This window comes from Sinocyclocheilus grahami, unplaced genomic scaffold (genome assembly GCF_001515645.1).
Source record: "Sinocyclocheilus grahami isolate Dianchi unplaced genomic scaffold, SAMN03320097.WGS_v1.1 scaffold968.1, whole genome shotgun sequence".
In the NCBI taxonomy this organism is placed as follows: Eukaryota; Metazoa; Chordata; class Actinopteri; order Cypriniformes; family Cyprinidae; genus Sinocyclocheilus; species Sinocyclocheilus grahami.
In genome coordinates this window covers 106,761-128,173 of record NW_015506147.1, presented here as the reverse complement: position 1 = coordinate 128,173, position 21,413 = coordinate 106,761, and the positions used below count along the sequence as shown (strand labels likewise).

The 21,413-nt window shown below is 37.7% G+C and overlaps 1 protein-coding gene across 1 annotated transcript in view; it reads left to right on the top strand.

Annotated features, from left to right (window-relative positions):
• Nucleotides 1–21,413, top strand: part of LOC107564876 (serine/threonine-protein kinase ULK4-like) — a 139,421-nt gene that overhangs the window by 115,658 nt on the left and 2,350 nt on the right. Inside the window, exon 15 of the mRNA XM_016250049.1 lies at nt 19,008–19,093. Coding sequence (XP_016105535.1) covers nt 19,008–19,093 — 86 coding nt within the window. The remainder of the gene's footprint in view (nt 1–19,007; nt 19,094–21,413) is intronic.

Here is a 21,413-nt window from a genome sequence, read left to right as displayed (position 1 = left end):
ATTAACTTTTCCACGACATTCTAATTTAATGAGATGCACCTGTATATCTAATACTTTTTCTAAACTTTTTACTGAAAACTTCACCCGCTTATTGGAGCGAGTTGAACAGGACTTAAAGCACTGGGCCCCACTTCCTTTATCAGTTGCAGGTCGAATACATTTTGTCAAAATGAATGTGCTGCCTAAGTTTAACTATCTGTTCCTGTGTATCCCTGTGTTTATTACTAGTTAATTTTTTCGTAGGCTGAATAGTGCTCTCACCTCATTTATATGGAATGGCAAACCTGCTAGAATGAGTAAAAGTCTTCTACAACGTCCTAAACCACTGGGTGGTTTGAGTTGATTAGCTGATTGGCATGTCACCATATTCTAATTTGTTGAGATAGTGAATTGGTGGGTTTTTGTTAAATGTGAGCCAAAATCATCACAATTAAAAGAACCAAAGACTTAAACTACTTCAGTCTGTGTGCATTGAATTTATTTAATCCACGAGTTTCACAATTTGAGTTGAATTACTGAAATAAATTAACTTTTCCACGACATTCTAATTTATTGAGATGCACCTGTATATCTAATACTTTTTCTAAACTTTTTACTGAAAACTTCACCCGCTTATTGGAGCGAGTTGAACAGGACTTAAAGCACTGGGCCCCACTTCCTTTATCAGTTGCAGGTCGAATACATTTTGTCAAAATGAATGTGCTGCCTAAGTTTAACTATCTGTTCCTGTGTATCCCTGTGTTTATTACTAGTTAATTTTTTCGTAGGCTGAATAGTGCTCTCACCTCATTTATATGGAATGGCAAACCTGCTAGAATGAGTAAAAGTCTTCTACAACGTCCTAAACCATTGGGTGGAATGTCTTTGCCTAATTTTCAATGTTATTATTGGGCTTCAAATATCCGTCCTATGCTGCACTGGCTCTATGAAGATCCTGAGCTGATGCCCTGTCATGGGTAGCAACTGAGTCGGCCTCATGCTTGCCTTCTTCCCTAGCAGCTTTAGTTTACGCTCCTCTTTCCTTTCCCTTCGACAAATTTACTAAAAACCCACTTGTAAGAGATATGCTTAAAATTTGGAAACAGGTGAGACGTCATTTTGGCTGGCAAACTATGTCCCCTAAATCCCCTGTTCATTCCAATCATGTCTTTAACCCCTCAATAATGGATAAGTCTTTTACATCTTGGCATGCTAAAGGCATTAGGGAAATTAATTATTTATACTATGAGGGGGTTTTCTGCTCATTTCAGCAGATGTGTGAGCAGTTTAATATTCCAAAAAATAATTTTTTCCGTTATCTCCAAATTCGCGATTTTGTGCGTAAAATGTTCCCTCAGTTTCCTGCTCCGCCTCCCTGTTCTCCATTTTATCATTTATTGGAGAATACTCCACGATGGAAGGGCATTATATCAACACTGTATTGTAAAATGTTGACCCCAGTCTATACATCCCTTTCACAAATAAAAGTTTGGTGGGAAGACAATTTAGAAATGGTTATTTCGGATAAGGAATGGGAATCAGTACTATACAGATTACACAAATCTTCAGTCTGTGCTAGACATGGACTTCTGCAGTGCAAAATTGTTCACCGTGTACACTGGACAAAGCTGAAACTCTCTAAACACTTTCAGCATATAGATCCTGCTTGTGATCGCTGTAGTTTTACCCCAACATCTCATTGTAATGAAATTAACTCATTTGTAAGGGAATTAATTATTATTATTTCATTCAGGTTTTGAGAGGACTCGGATCTGAAGATTCGAAGTCAACCTGATTCTAACTGATTCCAAATTTGATAATTTACACCTTATCTACCGTTCGTCCAGCGAGACGTTAGCATCCGTGTATATTAACAATTTGAATATCTGTATTCTCCCTGGCCACGGCTTAATACATGTTCTGATAAGTTATAAGCTACGAGCTAGGTAACATGGATCTTTGGCAAGGTTTGACTTTAAAATTATACGACACCAGACAATGATTCTTTATAAATGAAAACTAAATTTTATTGGCTATTCTAAATTACATTGACCTAAGCTAAGACATGCACATACACATTATAAGTCAAATAATGAGAAAGAACCAAATTGCCTATCACAGCTATGCAGATGATACATCACAAAGCAGAGGTTTGTCTTATGTTTACTGCTTAATTTAGCTCGGCACCAGTTCAGCAGAGATAAGATTTTGTTCGTTTACTTGCGTTTTGGGTGACAGCTAAAAAGCTGAGTTTCCTGGTTTGGCTGCTTGAGGGAATTCCGTTGCTGATTGGTTACTGAGGTGACGTCAGGATGGTGTCCCTTTGGGGAAACTCTTCCGGCGATTGGTTGGTTCCTTGATGACGTAGAGGCTTGAGCAGTTCTGCTGAAAAAGTCTTGAGTTTGCAAGACTTTAAGTTCTTTGAAGATCTCTGACAATCACAGAAGTTTCAACTGAAGTGTTTGAGTTTTAGATGACTGATCGCTTTGATGGTAAACGTGTGAGCACAAGTTGGAGTGCTCTTAACACGGCGAAAAGCGACGAAGCAAGCAAGCAAGCACTGGAGTCTGTCTTGCATTGGGGTTTTGATCCGCGGCCTCAGTCCGTCCCACGGCGCGATCTCCCAATCGCCTTCTTGCAAGGCGGAGCGTGCATACATTAACAAGAGGCTCCAATTTATTATGGAGAAAACTCTTTGCGAAGATTTGGTTGATACTTTTATAAAGTTTCCTACTGCGAGTATTGTACATCTCACTTCTCCTTCATTTCAAAGTTTCTCACATAAAATAAGCTTCCATTCAAGCTCAAATAACAGGTATTTTGCATACACAATAATCGTAATAGCTAAAAGGACAAGTTATAATGCAAAGATTAAGATATCATGGTTTCAATAACACCTCAAACAGAAAGCATATTATTTGGGAGTATATTGCTCCGATACTTTAAATGATTGTCTTATGAATTGTCTTTGTCTGTGACAGGAGAAAGGCACGCTTTTCTGGAAAGTAGTAAAAGGATGCGTCCCCTTTTGGAATGCAGGGGGAAAAGGGGAGGTGTCCTGAGGTTTTCGAGGGGGGGGGGTTCCCTGTAAAAATCGCATTCCGGGGGTAAAATACATGTTTTTCGGTGGGGATCTTCCAGTAAAATTCACATTCCAGGGACTAAATATCACATTATTGGGGTCTCTTCAACCCGCGGACACGAACAACAACCTGCGGCAACAGTGTTAAAGTAGCCCAATTCCGCGGGAAAACCACAGACTTGGCAACACTGCTTATGAACCGCCCTCAATATAGCGTTTCCTTGTTCCTTGATCACGATCGACGGGTTGGCGACCACTGGTCTAGACAGAGAGAGAGATTAATCTTCACGCTCTCCCCCTCTCTCTCTATCCATTTTTATCTGTCCTCTATCCCATCTGTACTATCTTCTCTGCATGGTGTCTGCAGCAAAAACAATGCTCTCCAGCTTTCTGTTATCAGCATAGATCTGCATTATCTCACACAATTATCAGCTCCAGAAACAGCACACACATTGGGATTTGAGTGCTGGCACGCTGCGTGCTGCACAGTTGCTTAAAAAGTTTTTAATGCCTGAGGTTTCACTCCGTGCCAGCTCAGGTATGTATTTTTGTGGAGTTTGAGGTAGTCTTAGTCTCTTCCATAGTGACAGTTGTCTGTTATGGTGAAAATATTAGATACGGTACAAATAACAGATTCTTCATTAAGAGCCAGGAACTGCAGACTTCATCTTCAGTGGAGAAAAAGCCAGTGATTGGACAAGTTATCACATCAAGAGCAATATCAAATTAGATGTAATATCATGGCACCACCATACATCCATGTTGTTTCCCTGTTTTCAGCCCAATGTGTTGAGAGGTACCTGCGACCCAACATTGGACAAGCGGTTATGGGGAATTGATGGACCATGAAACATGTAGTGTCACGTAGACTGGAAAAGACCGACTGACTGATATGTAATGCCACCAACCATAGGTGGTTTTGTTGTTATATGTTGTTTAGGAATGGGTTTATCTGAATGAATGCAACATCAAATAAATGCAACAATAGGCTAGGAATATCAGAGAAAACACTAGGAAGTTGCAAAAAATGTGGGATGAATGTGGATCCAAAAAAAAGAATGTGGGTAGTGTGTAGATGTGCCATCTGAAGCTGAGACTACCTGTTAAATTGGGTAAATGGGGCTAATCTACTGTACTAAAACTCTACAATCTGTCTTCTATACAAAATTTTCTACAGAATTTGTCAAATTGAAATTGGATTGACCTAGATTCGGAACATTCTTATTTTTATGGCTCTAACACACTAGTTCCATTAAGAGTTGCACGACTCCAAATGAATGACACATTCTACACACATCCTTTCAATCATAATTCTTTCCTTACACTTCCTGCACCATACAGCGAGACGGGTCGATGCTCTGCTGTCTTCAGAACATCCCGTTCTGGAGTGAACCGAAGCTGGTTTGATGTAAACCAGTGCGAGCATGGATTATTCAATCAGACAAACTTGTGAGTGAAAGTTGGTTGTTTTATGAATCTGCCTGCTTTCACCACCTATGCAAAAAAGCTTTATATTTATGCAAATGATGCAAATTAATTTACATTGTTCTCCTTTTTTGCGGAGTGACAGAGAGCACTTATTCACACGCGAGTGGGCAAGTGACAAAGGCTTTCCATTAAAGCAAGAAAAATCAAGCTCACCCATCCATCTCTCACCCCGACAATCAACAAAGGCCTTTTAATTAGTATTCATTAATTGCAGCATTGTAAAATCTATGCATGCTCATTTTTATCAAGCCATCAAAGACCTCACTAATTGCCTCTGTAATATCAGAAATAGATCCAGCACACGATGAAGGGGTTTTCAAAGAACAGTACAAAGGCTAAAGAGGAAGAGGGCTCCATTTCACGCCCAGGCCACACAAAACATTGGTTCAGAATGGGAGCAGTATGTTCTGAGTGACCAGAGTGCAGTGCATGCTTTTTATGAGTCAGCAGAGACCATGACTGATCAGCATATTACGTGGATGGGTAATGTTAGAGAAAGTTAATGAACAAAAGTTAGGGCCAATAGATTGCAATAGGTTCAAAGACTAATCAAAATTAGAGCTTTGAGTCAAAACTGACAATTCATACACATTCACATTTTAAAAATTTTTATCTCTGCAAGTAAGCAAGCAAAAACTGTTTCATTTGGAAAATGTTAGCACAAAACTGAAAATACGTTCTTCAAGCAAGGTCAATTATAATGCTTCTTATATTTCTGCCCTTTTTTTTTTTTTTTTTACAAGGTTTTTCTGAGGATCTTGAAACATGCTCCCCGGTGTTTCTGTACAAGCTCAGCATTCAGTCTAAGACATCAACAGGTCTAGAAATGTCATCTAGTTCATTAAATGTCATGAAGCCAATAGAACCCAACAACAATCAGAGATACAAACTTCAATGCTTCAGTATTTACTGCTCTTTTACAACCAGTGGGAACTGAAACACTAAAACTCTTCCCATACCATTTTTGCTAATGATATTTCAAATCATTTGGCTTATTCAGGACAGCTAATACTTATCTAAGTGATCATATTTGGCCTTAGAGAGCGAACATAGTGAGAATATTATAGGGACTGGACTCATTTGACATGAGCCAGTAAACAACCACTTCCTAGCAACAATTCCCTAGCAACAACAGAATTCCTTAGAAACGGCATAGCAATGCCATGGCATCATGTTGGCAAGTTTTATACAAGTGAAGAGCATTCTTTACGTTTTCTTCATTAATTGCACATGCAGTATCTTATTATGATGCCGTGTCAGAATCCAGTTTATTTCTCTCTAGCCCTCACCTCATCTGCTGGGTTTTTATACCTGAAAAGAATTTAAGTCCGACTGAAAAAAAGAAACTTTATGTAATTGAGTAGGTAGTCCAAGGTAGCCTTGGAGTCATCAAGATTTTTTCTACTGTTCTGTCCTCTGTGGTCCACACAGTAATTGAAAAGGAAAGGTTTAGAAAAACTCTAAGACTCTACGAGTTGTTGAACTCTTTGTTCTGAACCACTCCATGTTTAGCTGAAGTCAGAAAAAAACACTGTAGCAGCTGCATCTCTATTATGTTATACTGTATATATGTACTTTTCTAAGCAATTTTGGAACTTGTACTTTGACACTTGTTCTCAACTCATGTTCTGCTAGATAAATAGATGTAAGTGTAATGGAAAATACACAAAAAGTGCTGAAAAGTACCATGACATGGACATTGTACTGTGGTAAAACCTTGTTTTGTGGGCACATATGGCGATACCATTCTTGCAGGCATGTTTTTTCTTTCAAGTACCTTGTAAATATTGTTAATAACATGGTGCATGAATATGGTAATTGTTCAGTAGTGTAATGGAAAATACACAAAAAGTGCTGAAAAGTACCATGACATGGACATTGTACTGTGGTAAAACCTTGTTTTGTGGGCACATATGGCGATACCATTCTTGCAGGCATGGTTTTTCTTTCAAGTACCTTGTAAATAACATGGTGCATGAATATGGTAATTGTTCAGAACCGTAGTGTATTTCGAAGTACGCAGTGTAGTAGCTTCACCACGGCACTACCACAGTACTTTTTAAGGGAATAATGAACCTGCACGTTACAAACCATAAGAAAACATATTTTGAATTATATTCAGCATGCTTTTTTTCTGATTTACAAGTTTCGAAAACTGCTTCAAACAACATTTGCTTCCTGTCTCACAGTACAGCCATACATTCTGCTTACCCACACATTCAAAATGGCCTCAAACTGTTTATCTTCTCATAGTCACTGATATTTTTTGTCAGATCTGATGAGAGGTATTATCTGAAGACAATGTGCACAAGTGTATTAAAGCTCATATCTTCATCTCACATGATTATGCAGCCAGTGATGAAAGCGTGTGTGTGGCACATGTTTGTGGGTTGTGGATTGATTGAATTCATCTCCTCATCCTCTCATCTTGTCCTCTTAACAGAATGGCGGGTCGTGCACTTGAGCGAGAGAGTGTAAGGAACATTGGAGTCTCCCTTAAGACCCCATCTGAGAATCTGTTATACTAATATGCTAATAGGCATGTTAATTCAGTTGGTAATTACAAGGACTTGGGTGTACTGTTCCATGTCAGCCTTTGAAGTGAGGAATCTAGGAAACTGCTTGCATATTAAATGTGCAACAGAGCTTGTTTAGGTTCGGAGGAGGGAGTTGAAGCGAAAACGTTTGTTTTTTGTGATGTTTTCTTATCAATGTTAAAAATCTATCTCTGTCAGAATGCTCATCCTAAGTTGAGGGTTGGTAGTGACTAGATCGTGTTAAAGTAAAATGTAAAAGTCAAATGAAATGTTGTGTTAGTCTAATGTAAAGAAAAAGGAGGATTTTTGGTTCCTGTCTGCTGTGCTACTGAGTGTTTTGTGATTGTAGCTCCGTGTAGCTTTGTTTTTATATTGAAATCTCTATCTTACTATCACTTCCTGTTGTTTAAACTGCTAAAATATAACTTAATTATCACCATTCTTCTGACATTATCTAGCATACTAATTTGATATTGTTCGCTTTTTAATCCAAACCACGAGTGCAGAGTGCACTCGCCGCGAGTGCTAGTGCAACTAGCATTTCGTTAGCCTGTTAGCTTGTCAATCGCACCTACCGTTTCTTTTTCTCTCTCTCTCTCTCGCTCCATTTTTCACAAGTTCATCAAACAACTGTGGTAAGTCGGAATCATTCAACAATCACGGTGAGTAATGGCTTCTGTTATTGTCACTTGCACTGCTTGCCACATATATAGTGCAGCTTTCTCTGTCAGCGGCGAAGGATTCACATGTGATAAATGCATGGAAATAGTTAGGCTGACAGAGAAGATTTCAGAACTAGAGACACGCATCCAAACTTTAATTGAGGATAGTAAGAATGTGAGGGCCTTAGATATGACTTTGGATGCGACTAGCTTAGCGAGTCCGATTAAAACATTAAACAGGTTCTCCCCACTCAGTGACGCACCCACTGCATGTGTTTTGTGCCTGTTGAAAGAGCGCTAGTTATTGGTGATTCTATTGTACAGAATGTGAAAATAGAGACACCAACCACCATAATCCAATGTTTACCGGCAATCACGGTGAGTAATGGCTTCTGTTATTGTCACTTGCACTGCTTGCCACATATATAGTGCAGCTTTCTCTGTCAGCGGCGAAGGATTCACATGTGATAAATGCATGGAAATAGTTAGGCTGACAGAGAAGATTTCAGAACTAGAGACACGCATCCAAACTTTAATTGAGGATAGTAAGAATGTGAGGGCCTTAGATATGACTTTGGATGCGACTAGCTTAGCGAGTCCGATTAAAACATTAATCCGATTCTCCCCACTCAGTGACGCACCCACTGCATGTGTTTTGTGCCTGTTGAAAGAGCGCTAGTTATTGGTGATTCTATTGTACAGAATGTGAAAATAGAGACACCAACCACCATAATCCAATGTTTACCGGGAGCCAGAGCGCCTGACATCTTGGCAAATTTGAAAGTGCTGGCTAATGCTAAATGTAAATTCAGTAAGATTCAGTCCAGATGGTGGATCAGCACCTAGAGACGACCTCTACAGCCCTGAATGTCAGCGGAAACCACGTCAACTAGAGACAGATCCCTTGCGAAGATCTCGTCACCTTGACGACCATCAGCACAAGACCACGGGAACCAGACAAGTCCTCTAAACCAGTGTTGCAGCCTGGAATTAAACTACGCTATGCTTGTTTCATCTGGCCAGAGGAGAACTGGCCCCCTGACTGAGCCTGGTTTCTCCCAAGGTTTTTTCTCCATTTCTGTCACCGATGGAGTTTTGGTTCCTTGCCACTGTCGCCATTGGCTTGCTTAGTTGGGGACGCTTGACTGATTGCACAGACACTATTGGATGAGAACCGAACTGGATGACATCAGTGAATCATCAATGAACTGACTTTAGCTTAAAAAAAGACTCTTTTGTTATTGTCTTCTTGCATCATTTACAAACTATTTTCCTGTTTGACTCTGTAAAGATGCTTTGACACAACCAGTATTGTATAAACCAAAATGTGTTTCTCGATGATTGTACGTGTGTATTGGCACAGATTTGAGCGGATTTTTATTTTTAATTAATTTTCTATGAATGGAGTTTTGGTTCCTTGCCACTGTCGCCATTGGCTTGCTTAGTTGGGGACGCTTGACTGATTGCACAGACACTATTGGATGAGAACCGAACTGGATGACATCAGTGAATCATCAATGAACTGACTTTAGCTTAAAAAAAGACTCTTTTGTTATTGTCTTCTTGCATCATTTACAAACTATTTTCCTGTTTGACTCTGTAAAGCTGCTTTGACACAACCAGTATTGTATAAACCAAAATGTGTTTCTCGATGATTGTACGTGTGTATTGGCACAGATTTGAGCGGATTTTTATTTTTAATTAATTGTCTATGGGAGTTGAGCAGCAGGCTTGCTAGGTTCATCTAGATACACTTTCGCAGTTTTTCAGCTAGTTAGAGTGGACAGGTTGTTCTTGGAGATGTTGCTACAGTTGTATTATGGATTTAGGCCATCTTGGTTGCTTCTGTCTCTTGTTATCCCACACTGACTCGATGTTGATATCAGAGCTCTGTGGAGGCTATACCATCTGTTGTAGGACTTTGTGTTCATACAAAAATCTCATTGGATTATTACTGGAATGTGAGGAAATCATTAATTGATATTTCCCATTGGTACACTAAAGGAGAGGAAAGTATTAACCATCTTAAGAAAATGTGAAACATCTAATGTGTCTACATTTTGCAAACTTTTGGTTTGCATTTTCCCACTATAGTTATTCGTTTATGAGACAGACCCTCAAAATCAACTTTTTTAAGAGACGAGAAACATTACCGTTTTTAGCATATTAGGCATTAAAAAAATTCAATGTAAATGTGTGCATAATGAACATAGTTACCTGGATTTCTTGGAAGCCTTTCAGTCAAAAAAATAATAATTAAACTCGAATTCTTAAACTAGAACAAGGTAAAATGTATGGTTTTGAGTTGCTGATGGCGCTTATAATGGAAGTGAAAGGAGACAGTTTTTGGAAGGTTTAAAAGCTGAAATGTAAAGCTTATGATTTTATAAAGAACTCTTAAGAAAATGTGAAACATCTAATGTGTCTACATTTTGCAAACTTTTGGTTTGCATTTTCCCACTATAGTTATTCGTTTATGAGACAGACCCTCAAAATCAACTTTTTTAAGAGACGAGAAACATTACCGTTTTTAGCATATTAGGCATTAAAAAAATTCAATGTAAATGTGTGCATAATGAACATAGTTACCTGGATTTCTTGGAAGCCTTTCAGTCAAAAAAATAATAATTAAACTCGAATTCTTAAACTAGAACAAGGTAAAATGTATGGTTTTGTGTTGCTGATGGCGCTTATAATGGAAGTGAAAGGAGAGTTTTTGGAAGGTTTAAAAGCTGAAATGTAAAGCTTATGATTTTATAAAGAACTTATATTAATTATTCTGTCTTCTGTATCATTTGAACTGTAAAGCTATTTAAATAATGCAATAATTGCTATCATTTTAGGGTTGATGTTGTTGTTGTCATTGCTACTAAATTGTAAAATTGTATATAACTTTACAGAGAAAAGGTAGTAAGTGATTTTTCCACTTTTTTAACAAATCATGTTAACATGCATATTGTTCATTTCTTGTAGTTAACTTTTGAAACAAGGAGCAATTTCATGTGTACAAATTGGCCCCATTCATTTACATTGTAAGCACTTCACTGTAACTTAGAGGGATAATTGGAAATTAATTATTTCGGAAATTACCATTTATGTCTCAGTTGTCGTCAATTGAGTTTAACTTGTATTTCTTGAAATTAAATGACTAATGGCTTAATGGCTTTTATTTCCTGCAGCAAATGGCTGTCAGACTGAACACCCCTTTAGATAAGACTGACTGTTGTCTGCATCTGATGACAGCCATAAAAATCTGAAGTGATTGAAGCCATCAGTAGAGTTCAGCTCTCACACATGCATATACCATTTGAATTACTTCCTCCATCTCTCCGTCTTATGTTTTTCCACTGTCCTTGTCTCGATTATGCTTTCTCACTCATTCACTCAATATATCATGTCAGCTTTCATTGTTCATGTCACACTGCAACCCTTTGCATCTGAGCTGCAAGATTCTGTGTCCAACTCTGAGGAATAAAGGCCAACATAACGTCTTGCATTGAGTCAGACTGCTCTGGGCATGTTGGGCACATTGAATTGTACAGAGGGCATGTGAGTCTTATCAGCTGCTGAGAAACCATTTCAGCAGCTATTTAAAGTGGCTCCTTCTAGGTGGTTGTTCCAAAACATTCTCCTCATCCTCTATCTGGTGGACATTTGAGGGCTTTCCAGGGAGAGCTTGTTTGTGAGTCATCTGGCTTCTCTCAAATTAATTCCTGGAAAAGGGAAGACATTTTCTCAGAGCAAAGCTTTGTTTCCAGCTGGTCTATACTATGTGTAAAAAAAGGATTTGTAATTAAACATAATAAAGGCTTGAAGATAATGGTATAAAGAAGGAATATTAAGAGTCAAGAAGAAAATACTTAATATCGTGCCTTATTTTATTTATATTATAATATTTTTAAGTAGTTTTTAAGGCTTTATTTTTAATGGAATCTGCCTGATAAAATCATGTAAAATCTCCTAAATTATTTCATCAATGACAAAAGGAATTTAATATTAATAGTGAAATGTGCTCATTTATTTTAAGTTGATTCTCAAATGTCTGTGGTTTTGACTAAGGTCTGTTTGTACTTGACTATAACTAGTTATTTTGTACAATTAAAAGACTGTATACAGTGAGACAGCTCAAGTAGGGAAAAACTTTAATGCACTAGCATTAGCAAAGCTACTGCTGATTGAACAAAGCAACATGCCTCATAGTGGAAGTACATGCAGTTATCCACAACCATAAGCTCTACTCTTCTGCACAATGGTAACGATAGAAGCTTCAACGTAACAGAAACCCTTTCATCAATAGAACATTTTCATTTTGGGGTGAAATATCCCTTTAAGAGTCTTCCACAGCCCTACTAAGCAAGCCAGTGTTCAATTCACTTATATGCAGTTCTCCAAGGCAGCAATGATATTTTGCAGCTTGTGTCAATGTTGATTCAGTTCAGGTCAGTACCAGTGTTGATGTTGCCAGTTGTAAATCGGCTGTAAAGAAGACGATAGTACCATCCAGATTTATTCAGTTCCAGTTTACACGGAAACGACAACGGTGGCGTTTTCAAAAACTTGCACTTTGAAACCCATTTTCAGTCCCCAAAATGCCGTTGTTGTGTAAACGGCCCCTCAGATTCAGCTCTGTGTGCTTCTGTGAATCTGTATAGTGGCTTCCTAGCTACTTTTGTGGCCTACATAGAGTTTTCAAATATTTCCAGGCGTTTTACAATATCTGCCAATGGTGGATGAATTGATTGATTTTCTCTCATACTTTTCATATTAGTTGGTACATGTTTAGACCATTAAAACCACCAAAATTCACCACAACAAGTTTTTTTTGGGGGGGTAGGGAGTAAGATTAACTGCTGTAATTTATGCTCCCATTTGGCACTTGGTAAGTTAGACCAAAGTCTAGCTAATCTAGAAAAAGTAGTTTGAAAGCTGCATTGAAGCTTTTTAAGGGCACTACATATTTCTTATATACATATCACATTACATAAGAAATCAGAGCAGTATTTTGTCTTGCACAAAACAAATTGTATTTCAATTAGAATAACAGTCTTAGTTGAACATACAAATGTACACACATAATGAATAAAAACACCCTGATTTATTTAACTGAACTGAAAATAAATAGACAAATTAAAGGCTTAGTTCACAATAAAAAATAAAAAACCATTTACTCACCTTCATGTCATACCAAACTCATAAGAACACAAATTAAGACATTTTTTAATGAAAGGAGATATCTGTCCTTCCACTGAACCACTGTAACCAAAACTTTGATTGCTTCAAAACGTTCAAAGACATTGTGGAAAAGTCAAGCATTTGAATCCAAGTCTTCTGAGGAGACATGATCACTTTATATTACTGCTGTCAAGAACAGTAACAGGATAATCAAGTAGTATAATTAGTACAGTAGGCTTTATATGGTTAAGTGGAAGATTGTTGGCCAGAATAATCTACAGCACGCACTAGATATTATAGCAATAGTCAGACATATTTTTTGTAATATCAGGTGCTGATGTTGCACAATAAATATGTGGCCACATGTTAACCATATATATGAGTAAATTAATGACTGGATGAATGATCCTTTTTTAATATTGTTCAAATAAATATGCTTGGAAGAGCTACAGCTATCAGTTAGCAACAGTTGAGTTACTAACCATGTGATTATTTAGCTTAAATGTGCATATCTCCATTTTAAATTGGTGAATAAGTAATGCCTTGTGTATTGGGGAGGGAGGAAATAAACCAAGGATAAAATTACATGTTCAGCCGGGTTCATAACCATGTTGCTTACTATCGAGTGCATATTGAGGTGGGCAGGTGGGCTGGGGTGATGACATCTGAGATAAAGAGCACAAGCGTGTGTTCTCGTACAAGACATGACAAGACTCTTCAGAAACATAATGAAGACCCCACCACCCTTCTTATTACAGACCCATCCTCATGCACAGGGGTATTACCCTATTCTTCCATCAAGAAAACCAGCAGATTTGTCCCTTTAGTGTCACAGGAGTTTTTCCAGATAGCATTAGTTCTTAAGACAGTGCTTTTGTGCACAAGCTGTCACCCTGTTGTGTTTTGCCCAGTTGTTTTGAAAGAAAAGGGAGCATTTTCTGAACATGCCGTCACAATCTGTGGGCTCCTTGCTTAGATGTGGCTCAGCATGAAAGAGAGTGTGAGACAAACACAGAATAAGACAAACTTCTGAAGTGCCAGTTGATCCCAGTCTGTTTAGGAACTTCAGTGTGGTGTCTGAACACGATAGTCTCAGGCTACGTTTACACGACAACGATGTAGTCAAAAACTGGAAAGTTTTTCCCTTTTCAAAACGATTCACGTTTACACATATCCGCGAATATTACGTATGCTAGGCCAGTAGTTGGCGCTGTCACCTTGTTAGTAAACAGTACCTGTAGCCGTGTGTATATGATCTCGTCTCCGCTGTTGGTTGTAATATTGGTGAAGTAAATCCACACTTTACTGAAGAAGCATTAGCAAACTCTTAAACAGTACCATGTACTCCGCCATTGTTGTGAATGTTTGTTTCGCGCTTGCCTTTAAAATCGATACGTACTGCGCATGTCTACATACCTAACACGTACTACGCACGCGCATTACGTCACCGTTTTCAAAGATTCCCGTTTTGGGTGTTTACACGGAAACGACAACGGTGGCGTTTTCAAAAACTTGCACTTTGAAACCCATTTTCAGTCCCCAAAATGCCGTTGTTGTGTAAACGGCCCCTCAGATTCAGCTCTGTGTGCTTCTGTGAATCTGTATAGTGGCTTCCTAGCTACTTTTGTGGCCTACATAGAGTTTTCAAATATTTCCAGGCGTTTTACAATATCTGCCAATGGTGGATGAATTGATTGATTTTCTCTCATACTTTTCATATTAGTTGGTACATGTTTAGACCATTAAAACCACCAAAATTCACCACAACAAGTTTTTTTTGGGGGGGTAGGGAGTAAGATTAACTGCTGTAATTTATGCTCCCATTTGGCACTTGGTAAGTTAGACCAAAGTCTAGCTAATCTAGAAAAAGTAGTTTGAAAGCTGCATTGAAGCTTTTTAAGGGCACTACATATTTCTTATATACATATCACATTACATAAGAAATCAGAGCAGTATTTTGTCTTGCACAAAACAAATTGTATTTCAATTAGAATAACAGTCTTAGTTGAACATACAAATGTACACACATAATGAATAAAAACACCCTGATTTATTTAACTGAACTGAAAATAAATAGACAAATTAAAGGCTTAGTTCACACAAAAATAAAAAACCATTTACTCACCTTCATGTCATACCAAACTCATAAGAACACAAATTAAGACATTTTTTAATGAAAGGAGATTTCTGTCCTTCCACTGAACCACTGTAACCAAAACTTTGATTGCTTCAAAACGTTCAAAGACATTGTGGAAAAGTCAAGCATTTGAATCCAAGTCTTCTGAGGAGACATGATCACTTTATATTACTGCTGTCAATCAATTTAAAAAAACAACAACTAATTAACATTTTTTCTGAAATTAATCCCACCTAACATTAAAGTTTTTAAATATACATTTATATTTTAATAATTTCACATTCAATCTTCTAATTAATGTAGAAACAACATAAAGACAGTGTATTTTTAATATTTGTTTAATATATTTAATGGCATCTTTCTTATTACTGAAAGTGAGTATCACTGATACCAATACTACTGATGTCTCTAAGAAAATTGTTTTCTTTATCCTAATATTTAACCATTGACTTGCCATTCAACATTACAGTATACTGTAAAACTACTGTACTTTTCTGGCATGCTTCAGGTCTTAAAATCTCTACTAATGAGCTGAAATGGCTGTGTCAGGTGAGGGAGACTCTGGGCTGCTCCAGAACGGTTTTGAAAACCACTGCATTTCAGAGACATGTTCTTAAATGTGACTCATATACAATATAACAAATACTTATATGCACAGATTTAAGGCTGTGTTAACTGCCTTAACTGACAACATAACTACGACGTTGCATGCTCGTAGTTTCATTTGCGATTTAATATGATACAGTGCTTTAATATATTACAGCACACCACTAAATTTGTGCGTGCAATTGAAGAGCTGAGCACAGTTCACTGTTGTTCTACTGAAGTTCTCTCGTCACCTGTATCTTGTCCGCGCTCGTTCGACTTGCGCCTGGCACTGAGGCGAAGTTAGAGTGCGCATCTGAAAAGTCCCCGTTTGATGTGGTTGTATCAAATTCTTTGGTAAAGATGTTCTGCATCTAAATAAACGCGATTCTTGTCAAGAAAAAAGAGACAGAAGCAGCAGTTGTGAGTGGGCTGGCCAAACATAGCTCCGCCCCACGTTAAATATTTTTAATGCGTTAAACTGAAATTTTGACAGCACAACTTTATATGATGAACCAATTTAATTTATGCTTTTAGTCTCATAAAAAAAAACATTGATCACATTCATAGAGCACATAAAATATGGTAAACGGAAGCTCGAATGTACTTGCTTGACAAGTGAGAGCCAATTTATTCTTACACATCATGCAAGTATAGTTGAGCTATACTAGCATGAGCTATACTGTATTAGCTTAGGTTAAAATTGTATATTGTTCAAAGCTGAGTGATAGCATTGCTTACAGTGTGTAGTTCACAAATCTTTATTGTCCTGACTGTAAGATAAGTGAAGTAGCTTTTTGTTCCACTGTAAATGGCTGGGAGAGAGAGAGAGAGAGAAAAAAAAGTTAACTTGAAACAAGTTGTCCAAATAACCTCATCTGCTAAAATGAATCAGATTTTCCAAAGTTACTAGAGGGAGATGCTCAGTTAAGATGGTGCATATGCAAAACAGTGAGTGGAAAAATAGAGTAGCATTTTGTCAAGTGACACCACTAAACTGGAAAAGCAGCGTGTTACTGAGAAGTATTTTGAAAACAGCTGAACTACTGTCATGCAAGTTAGCAATGTTGCTACATTTCATTTACACCTCAACACAGCCTTCGCTCAGGCTTAGATTTATCCATAGTTTGTATTTTGAAAGCCATTATAGATGGATATAGGTAGACAGTTCTACCGTTTTCTGTTCATATATTTTAGAATGTAATTTATTCCTGTGGTGGCAAAGTTGAGTTTTCAGCACCATTACTCCAGTCTTCAGTGTCACATGATCCTTCAGAAACCATTCTAATGTTCTGATTTGGTGCTCCGAAAACATTTATTGTTATTAATGTTGAAAACAGTTGTTTTGGAAACAGTGATTTTTCAGTATTTTGTGATCAATAGAAAGTTCTAAAGAATGGCTTTTTAAAATCTTTTGTAATATCATAAATGTAGTTACTGTAATTTTTGATCAATTTAATGCTTCCTTTTAAAGTTTTAATTTCCTTTTTCATAAAAACACAAAATCTGACTGACTGACACAGTTTTGTGTGTCAGCTGTGGTCAAACTTTTACATTCACTTGCTTTTAGTCTCATAAAAAAAAACATTGATCACATTCATAGAGCACATAAAATATGGTAAACGGAAGCTCGAATGTACTTGCTTGACAAGTGAGAGCCAATTTATTCTTACACATCATGCAAGTATAGTTGAGCTATACTAGCATGAGCTATACTGTATTAGCTTAGGTTAAAATTGTATATTGTTCAAAGCTGAGTGATAGCATTGCTTACAGTGTGTAGTTCACAAATCTTTATTGTCCTGACTGTAAGATAAGTGAAGTAGCTTTTTGTTCCACTGTAAATGGCTGGGAGAGAGAGAGAGAGAGAGAAAAAAAAGTTAACTTGAAACAAGTTGTCCAAATAACCTCATCTGCTAAAATGAATCAGATTTTCCAAAGTTACTAGAGGGAGATGCTCAGTTAAGATGGTGCATATGCAAAACAGTGAGTGGAAAAATAGAGTAGCATTTTGTCAAGTGACACCACTAAACTGGAAAAGCAGCGTGTTACTGAGAAGTATTTTGAAAACAGCTGAACTACTGTCATGCAAGTTAGCAATGTTGCTACATTTCATTTACACCTCAACACAGCCTTCGCTCAGGCTTAGATTTATCCATAGTTTGTATTTTGAAAGCCATTATAGATGGATATAGGTAGACAGTTCTACTGTTTTCTGTTCATATATTTTAGAATGTAATTTATTCCTGTGGTGGCAAAGTTGAGTTTTCAGCACCATTACTCCAGTCTTCAGTGTCACATGATCCTTCAGAAACCATTCTAACGTTCTGATTTGGTGCTCCGAAAACATTTATTGTTATTAATGTTGAAAACAGTTGTTTTGGAAACAGTGATTTTTCAGTATTTTGTGATCAATAGAAAGTTCTAAAGAATGGCATTTTAAAATCTTTTGTAATATCATAAATGTAGTTACTGTAATTTTTGATCAATTTAATGCTTCCTTTTAAAGTTTTAATTTCCTTTTTCATAAAAACACAAAATCTGACTGACTGACACAGTTTTGTGTGTCAGCTGTGGTCAAACTTTTACATTCACTTTGCAGTATCTGCAAAATGTTAATTATTTTACCAAAATAAAGAGGGATCATACTAAATGCATGTTATTTTTTTATTTTGCACTGACCTGAATAAGATTAAAAAGATTTTTACATATATATACATACAAATGATTTAACTATTATTTTCTCTTGTTTACTGTGTGTTCGCAAAGTGTATGTAAAAGTTTGACCACAGCTGTATGTTGTTGTATTCAACATATATGTTTTATGGTCTCATGATGTCTTTTATTAGTTACTTTCATCACATATTTTTTTTTATATCAAAAGATGGCAGGTAGATTTGTAGGAGTATGAGTTACGAGGGAAAAACATTACAAACGGCCTTCCCGATTTCACAGTGTGTGGTGTGCATCTGCCAGCGTGAGGAGCAGGATTCACAGAGAGCTCTTAAAAAGATGAAGAGTCTGTCCTGTGCTGTTCATCAGAGGGGGCTTTCACTGACCCTCATTCACTCGGATGAAGCATCTCATCTGTGAGACGCCATCGAGATGACATTGTAATGGGCTCTGTCACACTGAAGTGCGGAGAGCCGCTAATTCTAAAAACAGACACGTCAAATCAGCGGCAAAGTACTCGAGTGTCGTACGGGTTACCATTCATGCTATTTTCAGCCTGTTATGATAGAGCCGAGCTCGTGGAGCGCGTTAAAGTGACTAAATAGGTTTCACGCTGCTTCTGGTTGATATCGTATGAGAGTGTCATCTGTGAGCCTGTTTCCTAAGGTACATTTTATCTTCTTTCCGTACAGATGAGTGCGGTTGGCAGCTCCGGTTGGGGTTCTTCGGAAGGACAGATCCTGCTTCACGTGCTGCAGAAACTGGCGCTGCCTACTAGGTGAGTTAATCGACACAGGCCACATGGGCCCCCAGTCGAGTCTCTTAGTGTGACCCTCATCTTTGATCCATTCATGTCGGAGCTTCCTTGAGCTCAGGCCTCACCCACAGATTGATACAGGCCTATTATGGCTGTCTGTGGGGGCAAGACCCCCCTTCCCTTCCCTCTGCTGAAATGAGAAGAATCCCTTTGAAGTTGCCCAGCTAAGCTTGGGAGGCAGAGCTTCAGCAATATTGGGTTCCTGGCAAAGCAGAGACGAATTATTGAAAACAATGCATAACTGAGGGCTACGTTTACACGACAACGATGTAGTCATAATTCCATAAGACTTTCATTCACCTTCGAAACACAAATGAAGATATTTACGTGAAATCTGAGAGGTTTCTGTCCCTACATTGAAAGCCCATTTCTCCTAAACTTTTTGCAGAAGTTTGTAAAAGCAATGCATTCAAATATGAACACATTAAAAATGATAAACGAACCAATTTTATTCACATATAAAAAGCTTAATCATAATGTCCCTTCAGAAGATTAGATTAGATTACTTTTACAACGTCTTAATGAACCCGTTTAAGCATTAAAAATTAAATGGAGGGACAGAAATCTTAGGTTTTATTAAAGTCTTTGTGTTTTGAAGATGAACAAATCTATGGGCTTGGTACGACATGAGGGTGAGTAAATAAGAACAGAACTTTCGCTTTTAGGTAAACTAAAAACCCTTTAACTTGTATTGAACCAGGAATATTCCTTAAACATGTATGACAGAGGAAGTTAGATATACTATATTAGTCTTTTTAACCTCAGGTTAAGGCCACTTTTAACCCTGGGTTAAGCGCCATTTCACACTTGTAGATTTAAATGGGGTTCGCACTGATTTTGCGCTGGTAAAGGTATATGTTACATTGCTGGTCTTGTGCTCAATTCATCAGTGCATGTTATTCTTTAATATTTTTCATCTGCTCAACATTTTGCAAACTCACATTCAGATCTGGCTCCCTTTCTAATATAGAACATGATCCATGATTATGTATTTCTGAACATTATATCAGTAAAATGGGTTACGGTTGGGTTTCATGTTAACTTGTAGAACAATGCATCAATGTACAATGCTAAGAACTGTAATGGAGTATAGTTTCAGGAGAACTCTGTCCTGCTAGTTTGTGTTTTCTTGCTATAGGGTATATCGAACAGACAAACAATGATGAATACACCTCAGAAAAATAGCTACTTGATTTTTAAATCATTTATGCTCAGTAGTGGCACTTAAATAGAATTGAATTAGCTCAGGTTCAGGTTCCCTCTACTCCGAGAAATATTTAAAGTTTTTCAATTAGTAATTAATTTAGGGTGAAATTCACAGTGTCTGCATCAATAATACACGTGGACAGTGCTGTTATCTTATTTAAGCAGATCTGTGCTTGGCACTGCTCTCTAATTACCATATTCATGAAGTAAACAACCATTGTGAATAACTTTTGACAAGCTAATGCACTACATGCTTAATGCATTTAAATAATCCTGTTCAGTTCTGGTATATAAACACTCTCTCATAAATGGGTTAAAAGTATCAATTCCCAAGCATAGGCTGATGTACTTTTTCAGCTCACACTAGAAGACTGAAGATTGTTGCCTTGCTCCTTAAAACACATTCTCACAGTAACAGCAAAGTTTTTAGTTTTTTTTTTTAATGTCAAAAAACAACATGGAGGGCACTAATTTGCACAGAGCTGGAAACATGGATGTGTGTGCTTGGGGAGCAGCTTGATAAAACGCCTTGTTTAAACACGCCCCCACATGTCTACGTCACTGTGTGGGAAGATTTGCATAACGCCGCCCAAATGTTCACGCAAAGAAAGAAGGCGTAACTTTTATTCTCGCTGTAGTATTGTTGTTGCTGCCGCCGCCATGTTATGGAGATGCTGTGTGTTTCGTTGTGAAAGCGAAACTACTTTGTTTGGTCTTCCAAAAGAGGACATCATCCGCTTCGTCATGCCTAGAGCTGATCCATGCTGGTCGCTGAGGAAATACATCAACTTTGCGCTGTGGATCGCCGGATCGACTTTCACCGTGGACGAAGCGGAGTCCAGCCCGGGGTTGTCACATGTGGTTTCCGCAAGCCTCCTTTGTCGAATCCACCGGGCGCCGCTCACTCAAGCCGCTGTGTGTATCGTTGTGAAAGCGAAACTACTTTGTTTGGCCTTCCAAAAGAGGACATAATGTTTCTATAAAGTGGGGCAGTTCCAACTTTGCAAGGACAGTCTGGTTGTTCTGACTCACAGCCTGTAAGCACGTTTTTTATATTTAAAGAATTTGCCACTGA